Below are 24,183 nucleotides of genomic sequence, written 5' to 3'. Positions count from 1 at the left end.
AACTGCAGAAGTGATATTCATTTAAATCCGGCCAAACTCACAATTTGCATTTCAATCCATTAAATAAATATAAATATTGATATGCACTTTTTCGCACTTTGAATCTCGTATTCCGATGTAGACTGATAGCCTTCCCGGATTTAAGTGATCTGCATTCATTCAGTCAAAAATCTAGATAAGTAAACGTTCTTTCAGTCACTATGTTTTATTATTATACCTTTTAAACGTTGGATGCGGTATGACGTTATTGAAAAGCGTAAAGAAATTCATTAAGTGTAACATAAACTGTGGTGTCTGTGCAATTGTTAAGCGATACGCCAATAGGATTCAAAGTGATTCGATACGTAGCTAAGGAATCTTTGAACACTCCGGCCTCCGGATGAGAGTGCAGAGGGTCAAGACATCGAAACACGTTGATATGCAAGAGTTGTGCTTATTTCACGTTACGCTTCAGAGGTAGCGCGCTCCAGCTGGTTTACCTGTACGCACAAGAAACTAATCGACGCTATAATTTTCTTGTGGGCAAACTCGTGATTGACGTGTTTTTTCGCAGATCAACATATTTGCCTTCCTGAAGTTGGAAAATTCATCGTTGGCGCTGAACCGTCGATTAAATTTAAACCAGCAAAGAGTCAAGGAATATGATTACACCTTCGCACTTTGCAACAGCGGGTTACTGAATGCCTGTTAAGACGTGGACGTTCACAATTTATGTTTCCGCTCAAGAAGACTGCGTTTAAAAACCGTAAAGAGGCGTCAAGCTTCGAAACAGACGATTGCATCTTCATTGTTGTTTCTCGAATTATTGTGATTAGAACGTCACTTGGTCCAATATATGCACTGACAAAAAAAAACAACAACTGACCTATATCTGTCTCAGAAGCAAACGACCTGCTGAAAACAACAACAATTCTGTTATGAAGGTACGAAGGTAAATTTGATCAGACGCAAACTCGTTGTTTACATCAGCAAGATCTCAGGAGAGAAATAACAATGGAAAGACCTCGTCACAGATCATTGCAAAAGGAAATTTTGATTCAAGTTTCAGAGTTTCCTTCGAGATCGAATGCCCCTTTACTCAGACAGCGGTCACGATCGTTAGGAGAAGGGGAAAGCTTGAATCCTATCATTAATAAGAAAGGTAAGTCGAATATTATCACTCAATGAAAACTTTCAAAATTTAACGGGGCTAGAGTAGAATTCGGACATCTGAGGGGGCAGAATAAATAGATTTGCTCGCGATTGCGAACATGAATAATTTTTTTTCGCCGCTTTGTCTGACATACATAGCTGTTTTATTGTTTGTCTGGTCACATCAATCCATTGGTATATTTGCATCTGTTTGACATGCACTCATCTTGAAATTAAATGTGCAAGATGTTTACAATATTAACATTCAACTGCAATGCTTAACATGAGCTTGTAACAGGAGGCGTTTTTTAAATAGTTAGCACTAGGATTCTGGTGCACGCAGCGCCTAAATCGCTTTACAAACTTAACATTATGAACCGCAAATATTTGTCTGCGTATTACTCGCCGTAAGAGACTTTTCTGGCTTTAATTGCAGAGGAACCCAATATTTGTTTTCACGCGGCAGTAACCCTTCAAATTACGTTTGATTCAAATGCACAATCGACAGACATAAAAATAACCTTTTCTTCTATTATTCCGATGATTCAAACCTTTTTTATTTTTTCTCTTCAAGGTTCAGGCTATAATTAGTCGACAAGAAAGGAATTTTTTTATGTTGAGGCATAAATTTAAGCTAGGGCCCGTTTCGCTCACAAGCTCATGTAACTTTACGATCGCGAATTTTTAGGATTAGTTTTGCGAGTCCAGTCTATTTTATTCAGTTTTACACTTTTTCACTCTTCTTTTTCTATTTTTTTTTCTTTAAAATCAATTCGATTTTCAATGTTAACCTCGCAAACAAGTTTTTCGGGCACAGATTCCTTACATCACGATCCCATGTCTTGATTACTGTTTCTCAGTGATCCATCCTCTCCCTGGAAAGTAGGAGCAAAGGAAATGGAGCTAATACATACGTGCGTTTTGTATCCGCATAAGGGAATCGTAAATATTATTTCTTCCGGTGATTCAGGGAAGGCCAGGGTCATGGTTAGTTTTTGCCAACATTGTTTACCTTTTTTCTGATGTAAATTGACATGGCAAAAGCGTGCTAGCGCCCAAATCGTGTCGACAGAACTAACCAGGATATTGGTGCAACCAAAGCGACGAGTTTTTTAAGGCTTAATTCCACAAATCCAACTTCCACATAGTCTCGAAGGAAAATGCGCCTAGCTCATATGGTAAGAGCGCACGAGGAGCGCGCAAGATTTAATAATGTCTGAAACACTGAACGAGGAACAATCAGAATAAACAAGAAAGAAACATGGATGGTTACAAAATGGGAAGATTGACACGGATTGAAAATGACGAAGCAACCTCGTTCTCACGGTTCTTTCATATCGTATTCGTCTCCCTTTAAGGGACCTTTAGGAAAGAACCCTGGGAACAAAGTTGTAACGAAACGTGAGAAATGAACGTGCAATGACACATTCCTTTAAAATGTACATGATGTTTTGTTTTATGCTCCACGTGACACTGTCAGGTGAGATGTTCTCATAATAAATTGTCCGTTACTTTCGGCGGCTTGCGTGTCTAATGCTTTTCTCTCAGATGTTGGCATAAATTTTAATGGCGAAGCGATCAGAAGATCTTCGTTAATTCAAGTATCGCAGCTCAACATTTTGGTCCACTGGTTGAACTAAAAGGTCAGTAGCATGTCATGATGTGGGACTGACGAGTATATATTTCATTTGCGTCACAGGTCGTCTAAATTTTAGTTCAATTCTGGTAGAAGTTTGAAAAAACATGTCTAAGTTTTTCCTCTAAAGCTGTTAAAGTTTTGTACATCTATCCTTGCTTTGATGTACGTCCTCCAAGTGCAGCTTTGCCCGGCAATAACCAATCAGATCGAACCTTGTGCAAGATAGTGATGACTGAGGCATTTATGCTCGACACGAGATGTCTACTGGAGGACAAACTGCGGCCCAAAAACCATATAAATACATAAAATATTTCCATGTGTAGAAACAAATTGATATTTTAGGGATTATTTTTTTTTTTGAATGATTGGGAACTTACTTTTGCTACCAGGATTCACTTTGATGCGCACCTAAAATTAGAATTATTTTCCTTTTCTCCGGAGAGGGAGATTCCTCTGGAGTTAAGACAGTTGAAGTACTGCGCTGCAACCTAATAAGGATTTGCTTTTTTTATTTCAATGAGTTTTTAATTTATTTATTTATTTTTCGCGGGTTTGTATCAATCAAGAGATCAAAAGCGACCAACATTCTCTGATAAATGATTTTAAAGTCAACTAGCATTTATACAAAATATAGTCCGTGTTGGTAAAAAAATGTTTCCAGAAAGGTATATTGACATTTCCTTTCTTCTCGGGCAGAAGATGGCGTGAATGAAGAGGGGGTGTGTTAAGATTTGGTAAGTTCTCTTTTTCCAATCTGGCCTCGGTAAAATGCTGTTACTTCATTATTCCATTGAAAAACTATCCGTTATTTTATACCTCTTCGGCCCATCACCATTCTTCTGGACTGTGATCGAAAAGAATAGGTGCATGGGCAGTTTTGTCGGGGAGGAGGGGATAAGGGAAGGGCTGAGGAGACAGCTTTAACCGTTTTCTACGGATGTTTATTACGTTTTAGTCTCATATTTCTTACCGTACATCGTTTAAGGACCAGTTGTTATTAATCATCTGAGGGGGGAGGGGTAGAGAATTGGAGGAGTTCTGGGGGATCATATGGTTCTCAGGGGTGAACGGAGGGGGTAAGTCGTCACCAATAAAGTATGGAATAGACAATTGACAATTGACTACCTATTAATTACAGAACCTTATCGCCTATGGGGGGGGGGGTAGGGGGAATCGATACATTTCGTCTTGACACAGCCAATATATTCCGATCCTCCCCCCCTCCCCCGAAGGGATAATTAATGACCAGGTTTCGCTCGTCCGAAGGGTGGATAACACTATCTTCTAGATAAATCTCTACACGGTGGATAGCGCAGTAAGTCTTGTTCACTCTTATCTGCTGTATAGCAACCTTTCATTGGATAGGGTTATCCGCACTTTAAACAACTGGGTCCAGACTCACCCTTTTACAACATAGAAATGTGGAATTTTTGTGATTCGCATATAAACGCTTCCTTAAAATCTCGCTCAATCAATAGTTCTTGAACTCAGAAACTCAATTAAACAAAAGAATCAAATCGATGCTACGTCAGTTTATTTACTTTCATCAGGTCACCAAGGTTTGCAATGTAAACATGTTGGCTTTCCGCTTCGCGAACTTTGACCGGGTATACGTCATGGTAACTTACGTTTACGTCACAGTTGTCAAAGCTTGTTTAGCAACAGGAACCGCATTACAATTTAGACATGCTCTGATTGTTTTTGAACACTTCTTTTAAAGGAATTGAACGCGTTCAGGTTATTGCATATTTTTTTGCGTGTTTTTTTTTCCACATTTTTCAACGGTCGAGACTTTTTCCTCATTTACCGCGCCACTTCCGCTCGATTTGAAAACCCTAATTGCATCATGGGAAGATAAATAAAATTATTTTTGGGACCTTTGCTCAATGTTGGTCTGGGAGAGACAGTTTACGAGAATAATGTGACCAGGTTGTCATGTAATCGGTGACTTCGATGGCTGTAAAACTTTCAGAAGAGAGAAGAACTAAAAAGACGCTGCTTACGGTGGCGAAAATTTTTCGCAATCGTTCGCTGTGAGCACGAAAGCTGATGTCGAAACCTCCTGCATCTCCTCGATATCACGTCCGAGGTAAAATTCTCTCATTATACTACTTACAGCTGGAAAAAAGACTTTTATTCACACCTAACCATTTAGTGCATGTGTTTCTTGAAGGACTGATGACCTCAAAATATGACTTTTTTTGTATGTGTTGCTGCACTTATGTAATTGTTTCGAGTATAAACTCACAGGTTGACCGCGATCCTTACTTAGTTGTTGGCCTTGCTTTCTGTGGCATGGTACAGTTAGGTAACTGACACTTTTTAACTTTGGTTGAGCGCTCGACATTTTTCTTTTGGGTGGGAAGCGGTCATGTTGTCAGCTCTTTATTTTGTTAGTGCTGAGAAGCGAATAACTGCTGGGAGGGCTAATCATCGTTCCATGTTATCGTTGACCTTACCTCTCAAGGTCATACCTAAACGTGTCAATATAAGCTTGAAGAAGTAAGCAGTTTATCGATGCACATCGATTGTCTTTCTGAAGATCATTTCGTCACAAGTTATCATTTATTCATGACCTCAGTTGCTTGGTGGTTCGGCTTTATTTCTACCAATTACATCGTTGTTTACTTTGGAGCGAAGTCCATCGAAATCGTTTTGATAAAGCAATGAACGCCTGTGCTGCCTCCGTTCGTCCGTGAACATCATTCATTGTTTCCTTCGGGGCTCTTGATTTGAGGTAGAACATTTGAATTTTTGTTTCCCTCTTTCCAAAGTTTTCTTTTGGCTCTACAATCAATATAAGATATAACAGTAATGGCCTGCACCTTTATGCTTTCATGCGCGGCCATATTCGTTACGTGTTGTATACTTCGATGTTTATTCCACAGTTTGAATTGTGTAAATAGAAAAATACTTTACAATAGCTGTAACTTGTTCGTTATTTTCGATCGTGGGACTGTATCGTTTGAACCCGAAATACAAGTTGATCCATCTGATATTGTATCTCTGTATCTCACGAACTACAAGAAGCGTCGAATTCTATAATCGTAATTTTTATTATTTTGCTTAAGTGTGTTGTGATTTCTCGTCAATGGAGTTTACATGATGTGTTTATTGCAGTTAATATTAAAAAAAAATGATATTGATTAATTTCAGCGTTCGCTGAAATAAAAGTTTTCGATTGCATGGCAAGGAAATTTTAGGATTCTTACAGAGTTTGCACGAAAGCCAATAGTCAGATACATGTGCTAACAGCTGAACGGTGTCGCAATTTTATTAAATTATGCAGCTGGTTTTAGTTAATGTTATCTTTTAAATGTAGGAACGTGATTGCATTGCAGCTTATCTGAGTTGAGTATTAAACTGGTTGTTTCCCACCTTGTTTTAAAGAAAATCTTGCATATGGTGCATCCACTATTTAGGGTTTCTTGCTGAATTTGAATTAAGTTTGTCTCAAGAGAATTTTGTTAGGAAAGATATGTTTAACTTGGCCCACATGTGGACTTTAAATTTCATGGTTTGACAGTTTCAATTTTAATAACTACTTGTCATTTGCTTTTTGTGATTGCTTGCATTTTCATCACTGGATGTTGGAAATTTCTGTGTAACCCCCTAAGAAGTCTTCAAATGATATGTGCCAGAGTTGGGGGAAGAAATTTCTGTAAAGCTGTGAAGGTAGTCAGTCTTTTTTATTGAAGTTGTTTCCAAAGTACATTGTAGGTGTCACACTGGTTTATGATTGAATGGAAATCTTCAGTAAACAATGATGTTCATATGGCTAAACAATTAGTCTTACACCATGTGAGTTTTGGCCATCTCAGATAATTTAGTCTACTGTACATGTTTCAAGTTTGTCCCTAGTAAACCCCCTCAAAAAAAAATCTCAATCAGTCATTCTATCTTTGTTTGATTCCCTCTTTTTTTTGTCCTAAGTTGACAACTTACAGGTTTTTTTAAGGGAAAGATTATGCTTTTGTGTATATAGTAATGGTTGATGTATACACAAAAAATGACACAGATATAGGAAGACGTTCCAATTGCTAATAACTTCTCGGAGTTAAAAGGTTAAGCCAAAGGTGAGTGGTGTAGAAACTTTTGTAGAGATAGATTTTTGACAAAATATCAGAGTAAATACAACATCTTGATTATTATTTGGAGTCCAATCAAATCCTTCAGTCTTTATTTCAAGATCTTTGTAACTATCTAGTTGGGTATATTTTGAAAATTAAAAGTTTTACCTTTTAGACATTTTCTTCAAGCTTGTTAAAGTGTTTCTTCCATATTGTTGTATATGTGTAGTATACTAACTTCTTACTAACAAGTGTGAGAGTTGTACGGTGGAATATTGGCCTGTTAGGTCTGCACAAAAATGACAGCTCCCGTAAAGCTCAAGTAAGCGAGATTAGTGAGTAGTTTATTGAATGGCACTCAGATCAATCTTGATATGAATTTTCTGGCTTTTGCAAACCAAAAAAAGGCTCATGATGGTGATATGGCAAAATCCAGACCACGTAAGAACCAATCAGACAGCAAAGATCTTCCTCGCATTTATTGTACCTTGCCTTATGATAACTGATTGTATTTACTGCGCATTGTGGCACTGTGTCAATGAACTAGTGTTTTTATTATGATCATTATTTTCATTATTATTACAGTGTGATAAACTATGGGGTTATATATTCATTAAGAATTAAAAATTTTTCTCTTAAAAGTTACGTGTTCTGTAAATAAACTGTAAAGAAGATATTATGGCAATAAATTGTGGTAATATTGCAAAAGCAAAAGATACTTTTTTAATACTAACATCTGTTCTTCTGCCCAGGATGAAGTGTCTTTATTATTCATCAATTGTGCTAGATAAGTTTGATTGTTCTAATTTCTGAATGTTGAAGTCTTGTGTATTACTTAAATTTATTATTCTTGTATGGGATTGTAGTCTGGGGTGCAGCTTATCAGCAAAAATATCCAGACATAATTGACAGGGCCCACAGGTTTGGCCTCACCACAAAGAAAACAATTATAAATGACTTAACTAAAGATGGGGACTCCTTGGAAGCTTTTTAAGAACATAATCAGTGATGATCATGAACTCCATGATTGGCTACCTCCAAAGAGGAGACTTGTGCTCCGTGGGTGCCAGCATGAATTTTATTAAGTTAGAACCAAATGCTTGAAGCATCATTTCCTGCATAGATGCCTCTTGCATTAAACTCACAGCATATAAGGAACTTCATAATGTTACATAATGTTATCAATGTTGCAATTTTTATATTCTTAATTACACTTATAATTTTCTTATTAACACACTGTAAAGTTACACAATTTATAAAAGACAGGGTATAATTTTATTATTATTACCATTAAATTATTTGATTATGAAATTGATACAATTTAGGTTTGCAGGTATTTAATCCTTCTGGATTTAAGCAGAACTCAGTAATTTATGCTGTCTTAAAAAAAGCAAATAGATATTTACTGATAAGAAGGAAGGTGACGCAGGGCTGAAGAGGCATTTTTAGAGTGCCACTCACTTGTGCTAAATGATATGTGTTAATTATTATTTTGATTGAATTGGGACATATGGCAGTTTTTCAAAGTACTTTTCCAGATTTTTAGGCAAGAAGCCTCTGGTTTGGAGGCATGAGCCCCTTGCCTACAAGAAACCAGTGCATTAAATTCTATAATTGTTTTTTACAAGCATTTTTTTAATATATATATATATATATATATATATATATATATATATATATATATGTTCATACATGTTTCTAAGGTACTGGTGTTCTGACTTACAGATGAGATTTTTAAGCTTCAAACATTTATATCTAGTATATAGTACAACTTTGCTGACCAAGTGTAATTGATTACAGAAAACAATTTTTAAGTACAAGGAAAAAGTTTACATTATTTTTTTATATCAAGCTGTGTTTACTGGCCAATCACATCTTGTGATTCTCTGGTTGATGATCCATGCTTGTATTTCCAGTTTGGATTTGTCTATAGACAGTAGCTTTACATTATTTAAATATGTTATCCTAAATATGAAATTAGCACCTGCACAAATTAAATCTCTATTTTATGGCAAGTGGGTTGCATTTGTTAGAGTAGATGACTATTTGAAAATTCACATGTAGGAATTCTTTAAGTTGATGCATTCATACACAATAGACAGGGTATTATTGAGAAGTGGAAACTAAAAGGATTCTTAGTCATCCTGACAGGTAGAGGTTTAATGTCAATGTTTTTTTTATACCCTGTTCTGTACCTGCAACATAATGTTTCCAAGGCAGTGCCGATCAGATATTTATCCACCCAATCATTGTATAAGTCTCAGATTAAATTTCGTTGCTTTTGGTGTGAAGAATATTCACCTGTGACTAAACAATGATATTAGTCTTCTGTTGTTACATTAGTATATCTTCTTCCTGAATTTGAATATTAAAATTCAGCCCACAATTAGTTTGCTTTAATAGCCCTAACAGTAAAGTAAAAAATTTAATTCAGGTATGTTTAATGTCTTGCTTGGGTGCAAATGAGAGACTTGACCGTACATTTTGTGCATTAAATACACATATGTACTCATACTATGAATTGAACCAAATCTTCTTGTTTAATACTTTGAACTTATTACAGATAACTTGAATGTTAACTGAAGTAATTTGTCATACTTTCCTGTAAATTGGAACGGTCACTCTAAACAGGCACTTTGATTATTTGGTTGTGGACAAAAGTACTGTAGATCTGAAAGCCTTAACACTTGCCAGCTATTTTTAAAGCTAGCTTTACCTGTTTGAAAAACAGGTTTTAGATGATAAAATTTAGGATTGTTTTTCAAATGAATCTTAAAAGAGTATATATCTTTCAGAATACATAACATGTATTCCGTGTTTGATTAAGTTTTATTATTGAGTTAGTAATCACAACAAGTTTGGGTTTTGGTGATTGTGTTTTTCTGTTCATCAAAATATGCACCAGCTTGATTAGTTTAAATTTGTAAATGAGCATTGTACACTTTACTGAAGATAGTGACCTCTCTTCTGTATAGACATCAATATCTTTTCATATCTATGATCTCACATAATGTTTTAAGTCCACAGGAAATAACTCCCATGTGTGAGATATTGATTCAGAGTTCCGTCAACACAACATGTACTGAATTTGTTCATTCATTAATTTAATTTGTTTTTCTTTGTATTCAAACTTTTTTGAAATGCAGTGATTCAAATAAAGCTTCCAAACCAGAGTCCCAGATCACTGAACAACAGTGCAACTTCATTGTCATCACTTGATGCCTCAGCTGGCTCTCACTCTCCCTCGTCTCCTCGAAGCAACAAGACACTAGGTACAGCATCTCATTTCTCCTTACTGCATCACTGCTTATTTAAACAGTAAGGTTTTGAGAATAAAGGAAAGGTTCACTAGCTTTTGATTTTCAAATCAGTTCTCCATGTCAGCGACATAGTTTAGGAAGTGTATTGAAGGCTGGTATAGTATATGGTGATGGTGCGTAGTAATGTAAAAGTTTTGAGGGGTAACAATTCAACTGATGAGATTTTGACAAGGTTAAAAAAATTGTAATGTTATGGAGGTTGGAGGTTGGAGGTTAAATTCATTTTGAATTTATCAGCCATGAAATCCCAGATGGTTGGACATGTCACCTTCGTGAGTTCCTACATTGTAACTGATACATTTCAAAATATATACAAATTTTTAAGAGAAAATGAGGTGCAAGTATGTAGTTTAAGTGTATTTTGAATAACTACAAGTCAGCATCTTAGGGAGTTGTGAAATATTTGCCTATTACAGGTTAAGAGAAGGTCAAAATTAGAAACATGTTGGTTGTCTGGGTAAATGGCAATGACAATCCTACCATTTTTTTCTTGTCTGATTCTTGTCTCCACCGATCAAGTGCTTAGCACACATCAGTCTGCGGAACTTGCATTAGACACACATGTACAGGTGCGAGTTAATTTAAATCTTTTTTTGCCAAAAACAGCAATTCAGAGACTGTTTGGAAGGAGCAAAGAGAATCATGGTGCACATAGTGGAAGGGAAGATTCAGAGGTAATTTTTCAGATACTGTAGAAAATTTAAAAACAACCTCTTCTGGTGGAACAATGTATTGTTAGATTGTCAAAAATGATCTTTAAGTCAACATTTGTTTGCCTAAATCTTGCTTCTGCGGACAGAAGTCTCCAGCCAAAATTAACAATCGTGGTGTTTGGCAATTATATCAATATATCAATGAAGTGTTGTAATCTGTATCTTTCGCAGAACGAGGATGGCGGCTTCAAGTTAAAGTTGAATGTACCTACAACAAGGCACAAACAGTTCTCTAAAGTCCTGGCTGAAATCAAAGATAGAACGATGCCCTCCTCGTAAGTAGCACAATTTTTAGTCAACAGTTAATTATCAGGGTAAGAGCCTTCAGCAAAAATTTTTATAAAATTGTTTTTTTTTTCGTCATCAAGATGGTCAAAAGGAAATTCTTGGAAATAGAAGAAAATTATGATTTTTAACCGTTATTTTGTCACTACCGTTACGGTAGTAAACTTTCAAACTCTGCGGAGAGACAACTACTTTTTGTACTTGTGCATGTATTTATAGAAACATCTTTTTTCTTTTTAGCAGCACGAAATGAATAAACGAAATTAAATCAAAATGACAAAACTTTCTATTACTCTTAGGCTGGGTAGGCGCCGCAGCAAAACTCAAGAGTCTTCGACAACAGACTCTCGTAACAGCGCTGATAGTGATGGTGGACCAGGTCGGCCTCGGGGGGCTACTTCAGTTGTGAGCTCTTCCAGCGGTGCTGGGTCAGAGATTCAAACGAGGGCAAGAAGTGGCACAGGATTGTCCTTTAATGAAGATGACTCTGGCGAAGTAGATTCGGTTCGTACAATGGCTCTCTTTATTTCTCTCTTTAATGTAATCTGTCTTGTGGTGACTTTTAGAGGAAGAAGTTACTTAAAAGTTATAATAGCAGTTGTGTGCATGTACACGTTATGTTTCTCTTATGTGCTGTTGATGCTAAAATTTTGGTGCTCTCATTTCGAAACTATCTTTACCTCTGCCCCTGTCTCAGCGCTAATGAGAGCCTTCCCACAAGCAATTGTGTGAAATGCTTATTTTTTTATTGTTGACCTCTGGTGAATCCGGCTACCAGGTTCCTATTACGGTTGTCAATAATACCTAATAGTTTGTACTCTTGCTGAGACAGAGGTACTGTTGCAATCCAGAACCTTGCTCCAACTAGGGCTAGAACCTAGGCCTTCTAATCCGCTGTATGTCACACTAGGAAAGTTGTATCCAATTAATTTTACTAACAATATTAATCCGTTGATTTTGCAGCTTGATGGAACGTTTAGTTCTCAAGATAAGGAATATGATGAAGTTGATGGACAGATAATCGACTCAGAGGTGGCCTGGATTTGTTCTTCATGCTAAATAAACACTGCTAATTTTGTCAGCGTATGAAAACCTACAAATTTCTTTGACATGAGACAGGCTACAAAATATTATTTCAGCTAGATCGAAAAACACAAAAGAGGCAACAGTGACCTAAGAAGGAGCAAGGATGGCTAAGGATGAAAACGATTTACAAGTATTGTGAATGACCATACGTAAAAAAACCAAGAATGACCATACGTAAAAAACCCAAGAAAGGTAATGATGGTCAAGGAGGAATAAGAGGCAGCGGCTGAAAGAAGATTGAAACAGAATATTGATTAATGACTGTGAATATATGAAAATCATGTATATGTGAACTGCGGTTTAAAAAATGAGCATGGAAGCAATCGTCACTGTAATAAACACTACTTGAGCAGTAGTGAAAATAAGGCAAAATGGCCCAACCCAAATGGGTTCAAATCAGTTGATAGAGCACTGCACCGGTATCGTAGAGGTCATAGGTTCAAATCCTATACAGGCCTGAATTTTTTTCAGGTCTTATTTTCACTACTACTTAATCAGTGTTCATTACTGCAAAGATCACTTCCATGTTCAGAAAGCAGGTTATTAAAATCTAAAGTCTACAATAGTAACGTTTACACTGCCCTTACGTGACTGAAAAGATTAAGGAAAAACTTAATTTGTTCTTCTGAGTGTCCCACATCATATTTATTGTTTTTGTTGTTTATTTATTGTTGTTGTTTGTTTTAGAAACGAAGACAGCGCGTGGAGCACTTGAATTTCAAGATAAGAAGAACCAAGGAACAGATTCGACAGCTACAAGATGAGAGAGATGGTGAGTGATATTTTTTAACATATGTACTCCTCCTTACTCTCGATTGCGAAGACGTTGACACCTGAAAAGCATGAATCCTTGTACGATGGGACACAAAAGCTTTATGGGTATAGATCTGTGATTATCACATTAAGTTGGGCGTGGTGAATGATGGAAGCTATCCAAACAGAATCACTGGGAAAAACTGAAAAAAGTTTGCCATGAACAACGGAAGCAGCAGGTCACTGATCATGCGATTGTTCACATACTGCCAATAAAACTGTTAGGTGTCGCCGTTTTTGGATAATTTTTTCAAATGTGTACCTTGATTTTTGTCGAGTGCATACAACAGAGTAACGTGCACTATCACAACGGCAATTAGCAGGATTTTTGAGAAATTAGCGCGTTAACTCGATCCTCAGGTAATTTCCCTTTTTTTTTCGGGCTTCATTTTCAAATGATTATTTTATGCGATAAGTTGTGTACTGAGAGCTCTATCGATACCTCTGTTCTTTAACTTTTTGTGTGCCGGTCTTTCCTCTGGTACGAGTTAATTATTGATTTGATGGTATGATCTTGAAACACTGTTTCCCTAATATGCTCGAAGAAAGAAAACCACGCGTAGCAAATCATCGCTAAGTGCAGATGGGCCTTTCCCTAAGAAATTTGTGTAATTATACAGCGGGTCTTATTTCTCTCTACAGAATATGTGAAAGAGTACCTGGAATCGACAGAGGGCGGCTCGCAAAAATCTAAGTAAGTGCTAACCAGGGTCCTTCCCTGAACCAGTCTCTCGTAATTTTTGCCCCTTGCTCGTGGACGTGACGTTTCCGAAAAGAACCCGATCATTATCGAGAAACGTCAAGGCTCTCAGAAGACTCTGCCTTAAAGTAATCAGCCAAACACAAGTGAGTTAAGAAAGAAGCAAGCAAGAATCTGCTAAAATATCTTGAAAACATCGAGAGCACTGAGGGCCTTTGCGTGCAGATTCATGCCTCGACAATTGATTCAAGATGCCGAAGAGATGAGGCTGTTGGGTCGCTTCGGATAGCTCACGATAACTCACAATTGTCGATGTTAAACAGCTTTGCACAAAGTGTTATGTGCAGCGTAAATTTTTAGGAAAATTTGAAATCGCGAAAGTCGAAACAGTGAAAATAGCATTCCTGGTTGGTGGTAAGTCATCTTTTCCGTACAAGCTTGTTAATTTTAGGTCATTCAAGAATTCCGCTCAATTTTTGCTAAGAAAATTTCGTGAAGAGAAAAGACAAACCGAACAAGTTAAGCCGCCAAAAGTAACTTCTTTTGCTCGTATTTATTTGATAATTTTCCCCAAAAATTTTGCCGACTTGATGCACTCGAACCAGTATTTTTTGGCTCACATCCAAAGATTTCGAACAAGTGCAATTCATGTGAGGTATGTTACCCTGACGCGTGACGCGTTGCGCTAGCGACCTATTTAATATTCACTGCTGGGACGGTATCACTCTTTGCGATTAAGTGTTCGATACGATGTACTTTGCGGAACTTAATTAACGTCCTTGCCCTTTCAGGGCTGTCTTCGAGAAGAAAAACCAGAAGACAAATTCGGCAGTGGCTCAACAGCAGAAAAAGCTGGAGAAATATCATAATGAACTAATGGTGAGTATTTATTACTTACACATGGGGAATCATGTTATGTTTACGTCGTATGACCTGATCACAAGTCTTTCCTTTGAAACACTCAGAATCTTAGAATTTGTTGCATTGCATTTAGGATTTCGTGGTGAAAAGCGCAGTTTTGTAGGGTTATGATAGGGGTTGATTACGAGCACAAAACATGGATCAATCTTTTTTGAGATAGTTTCCCTCGAGTGCTTGTGTCTTCAAAATATTCGACATATTTTTTCCTAATGCGGTTTCAACAAGGTTTGTGATTATCTGTATTTTGTCATTAATTTAATTATAATTATCATGCGCGTGGCTGTTCAACTTTGGTCAACACTCAGACAAAACTGACGTGCGGGCATTTTTGCCGTCTTGTTTATAAGGTTGTTCATGAAACACTGTATGTTTTCAATAAAGATGGTCAAAAAAGTGCCCCCAATATGGGCAAAACAAATATCTGCGCCCTGTATGACGACTAAAGCTTCATCGTCTTCACTTTTCGCGGTCGAATTCACTATTGTGTGAGCTGTAGAGAACTGAATGACGCGGTAAACTATATGTTAGGTTCATAAGTGTCAAACGTCCTCTATACTCTAAGGATCGGCAATGTAGACCCTTTAGACTTTTTAATGTGATTACTGATTTAACTTCATTACAGGGACTGGAAATGAATGGTGCAGCCCCAAGTGGACACATTGCTAAAGAAGTTTTCAAGTAGGTCAAAAATTTACCATTTTTTTCGGTTAAATCTCTGCTAGTCTAGAACTAAGTTGTTATCGTCGCTAACAGTTTGCCTTTTAAGCGTCCCTTTTTTTTTTTTAACAAACTGCATTCCTTAGGTTTGTTTAATTTTAAGAGGCACTCGAGTGTCAGCTTGTGGATTTTGCCTCACAAGCTTATATCTTTCAGACTGTGAAAAGCGCTGATCGATTTTCATGTCTTCGTATGTGAATTCCAGCAATTTCCTGTCGATGAGAACACACACACAAAATCGATAGGGATCATTTGTATGGGAGTTACGATCTTCAGTGAGAAAGAACTTTTTTCCTAGTTATCCTTTTCCATCTCTCTTCTATTTTATTTTCTTCGCGTTTGTCGAGACATCCTAGATAGTGTTGTTAAGACGACAGATTACATACCAGCAAGGACGGTGTCAATAACCGTAAATATTTTAGCATGAAAATTTCCTCCGAGAAAGCTAATGGAATTTGCCATCGATGCCATTTTCGTGAAAAGAGGTTACAGTTCGTATTGACTACATAAGAATTTCGACTAGCGTTTTATTTTAAGAGATTAATTGGTCAACAAATTTTTTCCTCAAGGGTAACGCTTCCTTCCCCAACATTCCAAAGTTCTACTCCCCTTCCCTATCTCCCCCCTCTCTTTCCCCTCCCCCCCCCCCCACTCCCTATCGGCAATCCTCATTTAAATCCCGCGGGGAAAAATAACCACGGTTTGTTTTCGTGGAGGTCTGCTATCTGTTGATAATCAAATCTGACATGTCAGCCCTCTATTTTTAAAAATTCTTCAAGTAATAAAATATTCCAAGGGTTTCTAAGGGGATTTTCTCCCCTCTCTTAAATTTCTTCGACTTTCCTTACAAAGTAGCATTGAAATGTTGGGAAAGCATCTAAGATCAAAACTGTTGTGGTAGTATCAGTGCAAAGACATTCTAAAAAAAAACATGAAACTTTGCCCAAATGATATTTTCGAAGGAAATTAAAAACTTCTTTTGAATATAGGTATAGCAAATTTCAACAAAATATCACTGTTGCGAGAATGCATTCTGTACAAGGTGCTGCTTGATAGATGCTACAAAACGGCTGTCATTTTGGAAAATTGACTTATCGCGTCCTTCGTCTACAAGTATCGCCCGAGGAATGAATAATGTTTTACTTCTTTAGCGTCTTTTGTTTTCGTGTCACTCTCGCACGCCAAAACTGTTGACACTTATTTAATAAAGGCTTTCGAGCTAACGCTCAAAAAAAAATTATTAGTTGCCAAAACACCTGTAAGGTTTTTTGGGCACTTTGTTAATGTGGAAATTTAGTTTTTCCTTTTGACCCTTCGGGGGTCGCTTTTACCGTGAAAATTTCAAAACAAAAACATCATGGAATGAGCTGTTTTTAGCCTAAGAGCTTTTCGTTTTCTCTTGTGCGAAAATATTCTCTTCCCTTGATAATTTATAATTTCTTATGATAAGTTACTGTTTGTTTACTGCTCAAGCTATCCAAACCGAGTTAATCTTTATTAGACAAAAGTATGAAAGGATGGTTGTTTTACGCAACGGCGGCCCGCAGTATGCAAATTCACCACCGTGAAAACGTGATGAATATTGAATATATTATCAGAATTAGTAATTTCTTGTATTTTGAAGTTCGGAAAGTGAGAGGAGGAATTCGGAATTTTACACCTTTTTTCGGCTTCACTTTTTAAAGTGGGCGGAGTGCTTTTGTCATCGTCTTTCATTTCATGGCAACTGTGAAGCCTTCGCGGTCTCTCCCGAAAATCGCTGTGAATGAATCTTCCGGCCGCGAGATTGTTCAGCCGGTGTTTCTTTCGCCTAAGTGCGGTAGAAATCTGCGGACAACCCTTCATAAACACAGGTCGTGTCTTTGGCCGTAAGTCATTCACAACTGTACAGAATTATGTGTTGCCTCGCACAAAGCTGTAAAATTTTCTAGCCAAAGTATTGTATTTATTGATTTACATGTGTATGGTTTATTCATTTACGACAAACGTGTAGCAGTCCCCTAAACGATCTTTTCACAAAGGAAAGGGATGAAAATTACTCTAATTACAATGTAAGCTAGGCTTTCTAAAACGCAGATTATGTTTCAGATATGTCATTTAAGTGATAATTATCATGTTTTCGTGAGCATGTAGTTTAAATGCAAAATCTTTTAGTTTCAGACGTCCTGACCTCTTTGAATATCGATTCTGCTCCCCCCACGACAGTAGTTTTGTGGCTGCCTGTGTTTATTTCATTCAAACCTATGTTTTTAAAACCAAACATTAGTATTTAGAAGTGTAGAATTTTTTGTGATAATTTAAAATAACGAGAGTTTTCTTTAGAATTTCGTGTTTGCTCGGTTTACTGATTTTATTTCCACTTATTATTCCTTCAACACCTTCGCATTTTGTTTACACGAAATGACTTATCAGTGTTTACAAATACGTCCTGTGGTAATACAACTTGGCTTAAAAAGACTGAAGCAGCTTTTCTTTACTCCAAACTTCATAACCAACCGGAAAAATTATCATCATTCACGGTACTGTGTTACATCAAACATTTTCAGCTTTCATATTTGTGGGTTTTTTAGCCACGATCAAAGTTCCCGAAGTGGGAAAAATATTCTGCAAAATAAAACGCCGAGAAACATTCCCTTCACTTATTCAACAGTCTTTGTATTGGGATTCATTCGAAAAATCCATATATGAATCAGCTTCCATGTAGACCTAAAATTTGAATAGATTTCGCTTCCTTACGGGCCAACGTTGCGCAGCTTGAACAGAAAATCGTACGATCCTCCACAAAACGAGACCTTTGCGTTATGTATATTTTATTGACGAGACACGGTTCTAGAACTGTTTTTGAACTTTCTATTCAGTACACAGTTGGGGCGACACTTTTGCGGCGTTTTTAGACTGTGGTGCGACAGGGTCTCCATATTGTTTTAATAAATCATGGGTCTTACTTATTTTTTTATATTTTTGTTTCAGGGGGGTCAGAGACGGAGTGAAGGGGTAAGAGAACGTCTTTTATAGCCATGTTCTTACGGTACTCTGTAGTAAGGAAAAACAATTAAAATCGAACCTCATTCTATGTGAAAAAGTAATAATCTGGGATTAAGGGTTCCTCTTAAATAGAACTGCAGGCTTAGAGGATTATATGGTCTCAAAGAATTCATGTCATTTTCTTCTTATAATTTTTAAACAAAGTATTTCATTTAAAATTTGTGTTTTTGTAGGGCGGTTACCAGGCCTCTTGAGATTATCAAGCATCGGAGGTTTGGCAGCGCGGAGAATGTGAGCACAACAACGTCAAGTCCCGGATCAAGTATGTGTTATGTCTGGTTTGTCTTTTATTTCTTTTTGTTTTGTTAGTTTTGTTTTCAACCATGTTGTTTGTTTGCTGTTTGGCTGACTGACGGACCCATGGACAATCCAACTTTTAGCCACTGACCCACTAACCAACAGACCGTCTAAATGACTGACTGACTGATTGACCGACCGATTGACTGGCTGTCTTACTGACTGGCTGTGACAGACCGACTGTTTGACTCACTGAGTGAGTGAGTGACTGACTGACTGACAGGCCTCACTGAGTGAGTGAGTGACTGACTGACTGACAGGCTGGTTGTCTGACTGACCTACTATGCCAATTCCCGTCAATCTTATCAACGCTGATAGAGAAACTAAAGAAGAAACATTGTTTAGTGTGAACTACTTTACCAACCATTTTTTAAGAGTTGTTTAGACAATGAATCGGTGTTTGTCCTTATTTTAGAGATCGATGGCCTTGAAGAGGAACCGAACAGCCCTCTTGGTGAAGAGGGTTATGTGGCAGATTCCAACCTAAGGTAAGCGTCAGCGCCGTCGTTCGCTTACGTTTTGGCTCGTCATGCAATACTTTCTGTGATTGCGTGACAGTGACGTACGTCTCTACTGATATCCACCATTTATTCGGAAGAACACGATCTGGAAACTCGCAATTGAGGTTCACGGCCATTACTGTGTAGTACCGTTGATTGACATTGCGTTTTAGTGTCAACAGGAGTATGTGTCGCCTACTCATGGCGGTTAAGTCCATGGTGATCTCTGAGCATGTTTTGTATTGAAATATTAAATAATTGTAATTCAAACTATTATATTTTTGTTTCAGTGCGGCGAGATACAACAGCGACGATGATTCGTCGAGTGTAGCGTCAGCTACACATATTGGGTAAGTCCGGCAAACTTGAATAGTGATGGTGTAAAACTTAGTTTCCCTCACCCCACCCCTCAAGGTTGCTTTTCTTCAAGTGACTCTATCATTTACGGTACCTAATATGTGAGAAATACGTCACGATGTTTCCGAACGTAAATTCGTTTTATAACTGGCTTACTCGCCGTGAAGGGTCCTTATCATCTCTAATGGTTGTTTGTTAGCGTCCTTCTCAGTAGCAGTTCGTGATTTTACGTGTCAAATGAAACCAACCTTTAAAAAAAATCAGTTGCAACAAATTCATTTCAAGCATATCTATGTCGTTGTTAGGGTCCCAACCCACAGTAACAGCCCACGTCACAGCCTCCCTCCCAGTCCTCCCACGTCTTACGATCAGGATATAGGCGAACTTCGGGAGGTCAATGCCAGGCTGCACGAACAAATAGAGAGCTTAAAGGTGAGTTTCTTGCTTCCTTACAGTACTGTCGGTGATTAGGAAATTATTCCTTCAGGCAAAGTGGGGAGATTTCTTTGAACGTACTTTTGAAAATTACCTTCAGTTCATAAAGAAAAAATATTACAACAGTGGAGACCAAGGACCTCAGCTATTAAAATTCAACGTGGATTCAGCTGGACGGGCGTTTGAGCAATTTAAGTGAAGGATTTAAGCATAATTTAGCTAATTTAAGCCAAGCGCTATTTAAGAAGTAGAGAAGACAAAAATGATGCTTTTTAACAGCGCCATCTTAAAGAATCGAGTAGCTATTCAATAATGGTTGGTTATTAACTATTTAGCAAATAGCTGCCGGATGTCTGTTCTATGATTGATCACGCATGTCGTCAAAACCGTCAAACCACTTATTTTTTAGTCTGATTCTGTGTGAAAAATCCTGCGTAGATGGTTTTGAAAAATTCTGAAGCAAGCTTCTAGAATGTTTGCCGTGAAAATGCCTTTATTTTTCAGCGTCAGTTAAATATTATGGCCGAATCACTTCACGAAGAGAGATGCAATTCCGAGGTTTGTTTGTGTTCTTCACATTTCAGCTGTTGAAGGATTTCTTATTATTGCCTTTTTCTAACTTAGTGACTAATATCTGTTATCATTATTAAGGTTGATTGACTTTTACGTGGTAAATGCCATACCTTTCCTATCGAAATTCCGCACTTACAGATTTTCCTGAGCCCGCAGTTTCATCAATTAGTCCTTGTTCCTAAGCAACGTGTTGTATTCTGTTGATGCATTTGCATTATGAAGGCGAACCCCAAGTCCTCGTGTTTATTACGCTGTGCGCTCTTGTGCTAAACACTCAACAATCCAATTTCGAACAGAAAAATAAATTAATTTTAAAAAAGAATGGACAAAGTAAACGGGTCCCTTTAAACCATACGTGCGCGTGTTCTGTTGGCTCAAATTTCCAAATACTTGTTTTACAATAATGCAATGGAGTTTATGTTCGCGAACATAAATATGTTTTGGGATCGACGGAGAGTCATTTTAACCCGAGCCGTTAGGTGCAGGTGAAAATGACCCTTAAAAAAAAATGACAACAAAACAGTCGGAACAATCACGTGAGCGTGCCAGCAATTTAGTCTGCCGAAATCTCCATTTTATCTCACAAAATGCGCCACAATCTCTGACAAGTGATTATAGTTGTTGTTATACTCAAGTTATTATTAGTAATAGCCATCTTCACTTGTTCCGAAATAATAAAACTTACTTCCATCTACTTCAGCAATTGCGAGACTCCCTGAATAACATAACAACGGAGTGGAATGACGTGTCAGAACTACGTCAGAACGAGGTTAGTTGGGTATTACAGTAATTTCGAGGGAGGTGGGGAGAGTAAGGGATGACACTTACTGGCTTGACTGCGGGTAAAAAAGTCACGGAGACTTTCAAACAGCAAGATGATTGATTTCATCAGGCGTCTAAACCTGCAATTGTATTGGCCTGAGCTCAAGATGCCACGTTTCTTCAAGAGTTCGGGAATTTATCTGCCGTGTTTCTGAGCAGCCAGTGATTCTTTCTTTTCTCCTTTCTTTAAACTTCGAAAAATAAGATAGAAGCGTACTACATTTAAAGAGCGTTAATAGACCGACGCAACAAGAAAGATACTTAACATGAATATATCCAAGCAGTGTTGACGGTTGCCTCGTATGGAGGTTCAATCCCGATTGGCGGTTTGTGGACGCTGGCTAGACTCATGGAAGTCTTTGGCTACGCAGTCATCCACTTTCTGTTTAAGCGAGGAAGTGGTTTGATGTCAATTTCTCCTTTTCTCAACAGATGATAACCGTAAAACAAGAGCTTGAAAGAGCCGAGGAGCGCATTGAACGAATTGAATACCGGTCTGCAGAACGAGCCAACGAGATCGAGGAAGCGCTGGAGTCTTACGTCACAAGGGTAACCGCGCGTTTTTTAAGTTACTATCGGGTGAAGGGTAGCTTGGGAACGAGGTTGCCTCTGGTCTTTCTAAAACTTCACGCGTTGGGATATAGAATTTTGGGAGAAACTGTTATTTGGGGATAATGGAACGTAAAGCGGAGACTAGGAATTGGAATTCGCATTTGTAGAAGTGAGGGCTTTTTGGTCAGTCTACTGCTATAAATCTTTTCTGTGAAAATTAAATTATTGAAGTCAGTTCTGCTGAGGTGTTGAAGGCGTTTAAGGTTTAGTATTCAGGACGCATGCCACATATGAACCTAGTAATGGCGCCGACGTTACTACAGAATTTTCTTTTGCTTAGTGGAAGAGTGTTGGAGCGCGAAATCCGGAGGTCTGGTACTCAGGTTTTTTTCTATGTCCTACGCGCATGACAAACAACAAAACATCTTCCTTTAACTCGTCTCTTAACTCTGTGATGAAACCGAGACAAACCACGGCAATTGCAATGGTTCTTCTGGCTTGTAGGCTGAATTAACCATGTTGTTGTTGTAGTTGTTTTTTTGTTTTTGTTTTGTTTTTTTTGCAGGTTTTAAAAATTGAAGCATTTCAACAGCAGAGCCAACAGATGATGGGGCTGGATGATTACTTTGATCAGAGCGCGCAGGCCAAAGCGCTTTTATCAAAATTTCTAACAGTGGTGCTCGCCATTTTACAAATTTTACTTATTATATGCACGACGTTAGCCAGAATAGTTATTCCCTTCACAAGAACAAGGTAAGATGGTTGCTTGTTGATCAATTAATCTATTTTGTTTCTAGTGTTCTTCGCAGCCGTTGTTTGGGATGTCAGGAGACGCCCCCCCTTACGAGAATCTTTCTACTCTACCTTGCTCTTTGTTTTGTAGAAAAATTTTTTCTTGCAGTAAGATAAATGCCAGGTTTCTTTGTTATTGATACTTTTTGATAACTTGTGTATTAATGCTCTACGAGGAGGATTTTGGTTGTGTCAATTCAGGCGATAGATGACAACTGGTCCCTAATATCCGTTGCTTCGTTTTTCAGGGTTCGTATTGCAATAACAAGTGTCGTTATTTTAACCGTGGCCATATTATGGAGATATCAAGAGAGCGACAATGTGCGGTTCGTTATGGATAGCGTCACAGGACAGTTCACAATGATTAGAGAAAGACTCGCATCTCTCGTATGTCCACTTGTAAACTTCGTGAGAGAGATATATCAGAGAGACTAGACATGACAAAGATTTGTTTGACGTTACCGGTAGAAGTAATAGATGACTGGAACTTAATACTTAGACAGGATGAATGCACAATTTATTCAACTTTAATTGATAGTTTTTGTGGAGCCTTTTTATCTGTTGGAAGAAAATCAAGAAGGATTTGATAAACAGTTTAACCTTCACGGTCAGTGGCACTTCTGTGGCAGAGTAAAACAGGCCGCTTACCATTTTTAGTGTGTAAAGGATTTTGGCAGTTTCTTTGTTTTATACTGTATTTCATATTTTACACTCACTCACGCTGCGCTCAAAGAAATTACCAGTAACTTGGTTAGACTGATCAACAGTTACGGGTTTCAGAACTATTTTCTTGGCTATTTAGTGGCTGTCTGTCGGGTCACTCCTCATCGAAAACGTGCACACACAAAAAAGCAATAATTGTAATTAATCTAATTTATTTTTCTCGCTGGTCCGAAGAACAAAATCATGACTTGATTTTTACTATGAGAGGGTGAATCTATTTATTTATATGAACGAGAAATTTAATTGCTTCGCTATTAAGCATTATATGGAGCCGGAATCGACAATTGAATTAAATCTAAACCGCAAAGGAAATTTCAATGACGTTTAAGACCATAAGCACTCAGTTTATTGTCTCTCCTAAGGCTTGACACGTAGGTAGCGCGAGAAATCTTCACCTGGAAAAATTTTACCGCGTGCGGACACATGGACGCCCAAAAGGTAACTAAACTTAGGAGAGACACTGTTCTTTAGAGCGAACTTGAAGTTCCAAACAGCTCTTGGTGACCACCAGTGCTTTGAACACAACACAACTGAATAAACTATATGTACCCTTCAGGAAGGGGGATTATCGAATGTCTTGTGTTGATGGTTTCTTAGTTTTCTTGTTTATTCATCTACTATCACAGTGTTTAACCCAGGCCCCGTAACGAGAACACCAGTTCGGACGCTCCCCCTCCTCACCCCCTATACCC

At 37.8% G+C, this 24,183-nt stretch overlaps 1 protein-coding gene across 2 annotated transcripts; it reads left to right on the top strand.

Annotated features, from left to right (window-relative positions):
* The first annotated feature begins 402 nt into the window (after nucleotides 1-402).
* LOC131793028 (transmembrane and coiled-coil domains protein 1-like) lies at nucleotides 403-24,064 on the top strand. Of its 2 annotated transcripts, none has more exons than XM_059110438.2 (20): nucleotides 403-1,141; nucleotides 9,987-10,112; nucleotides 10,767-10,834; nucleotides 11,045-11,148; nucleotides 11,458-11,662; nucleotides 12,122-12,190; nucleotides 12,932-13,016; nucleotides 13,700-13,751; nucleotides 14,549-14,636; nucleotides 15,301-15,356; nucleotides 18,366-18,389; nucleotides 18,614-18,702; nucleotides 19,153-19,225; nucleotides 19,528-19,587; nucleotides 19,900-20,026; nucleotides 20,534-20,587; nucleotides 21,303-21,371; nucleotides 21,857-21,973; nucleotides 22,542-22,729; nucleotides 23,017-24,064. In XM_059110438.2, exons 1-20 carry the CDS (start codon nucleotides 994-996, stop codon nucleotides 23,201-23,203), a joined length of 1,989 nt encoding a protein of 662 aa, XP_058966421.2. In that variant the 5' UTR covers nucleotides 403-993; the 3' UTR covers nucleotides 23,204-24,064. The 2 variants fall into 2 exon arrangements, with proteins under 2 accessions (XP_058966421.2, XP_058966422.2); XM_059110439.2 differs by lacking the exon at nucleotides 403-1,141 and adding an exon at nucleotides 4,647-4,859.
* Nucleotides 24,065-24,183: the final 119 nt, after the last annotated feature.

The sequence above is a fragment of the Pocillopora verrucosa genome, chromosome 5 (assembly GCF_036669915.1).
Source record: "Pocillopora verrucosa isolate sample1 chromosome 5, ASM3666991v2, whole genome shotgun sequence".
Lineage (NCBI taxonomy): Eukaryota > Metazoa > Cnidaria > Anthozoa > Scleractinia > Pocilloporidae > Pocillopora > Pocillopora verrucosa.
This window is presented reverse-complemented; position numbering and strand designations above follow the sequence as displayed.

Coding starts and splice junctions, on each gene's coding strand:
- LOC131793028 (XM_059110438.2), top strand. CDS start 994: ATGGAAAGACCTCGTCACAGATCATTGCAAAAGGAAATTTTGATTCAA. Junction 13,752..14,548: donor GGCGGCTCGCAAAAATCTAA/GTAAGTGCTAAC, acceptor TTGCCCTTTCAG/GGCTGTCTTCGAGAAGAAAA. Junction 20,588..21,302: donor AAGAGAGATGCAATTCCGAG/GTTTGTTTGTGT, acceptor CATCTACTTCAG/CAATTGCGAGACTCCCTGAA.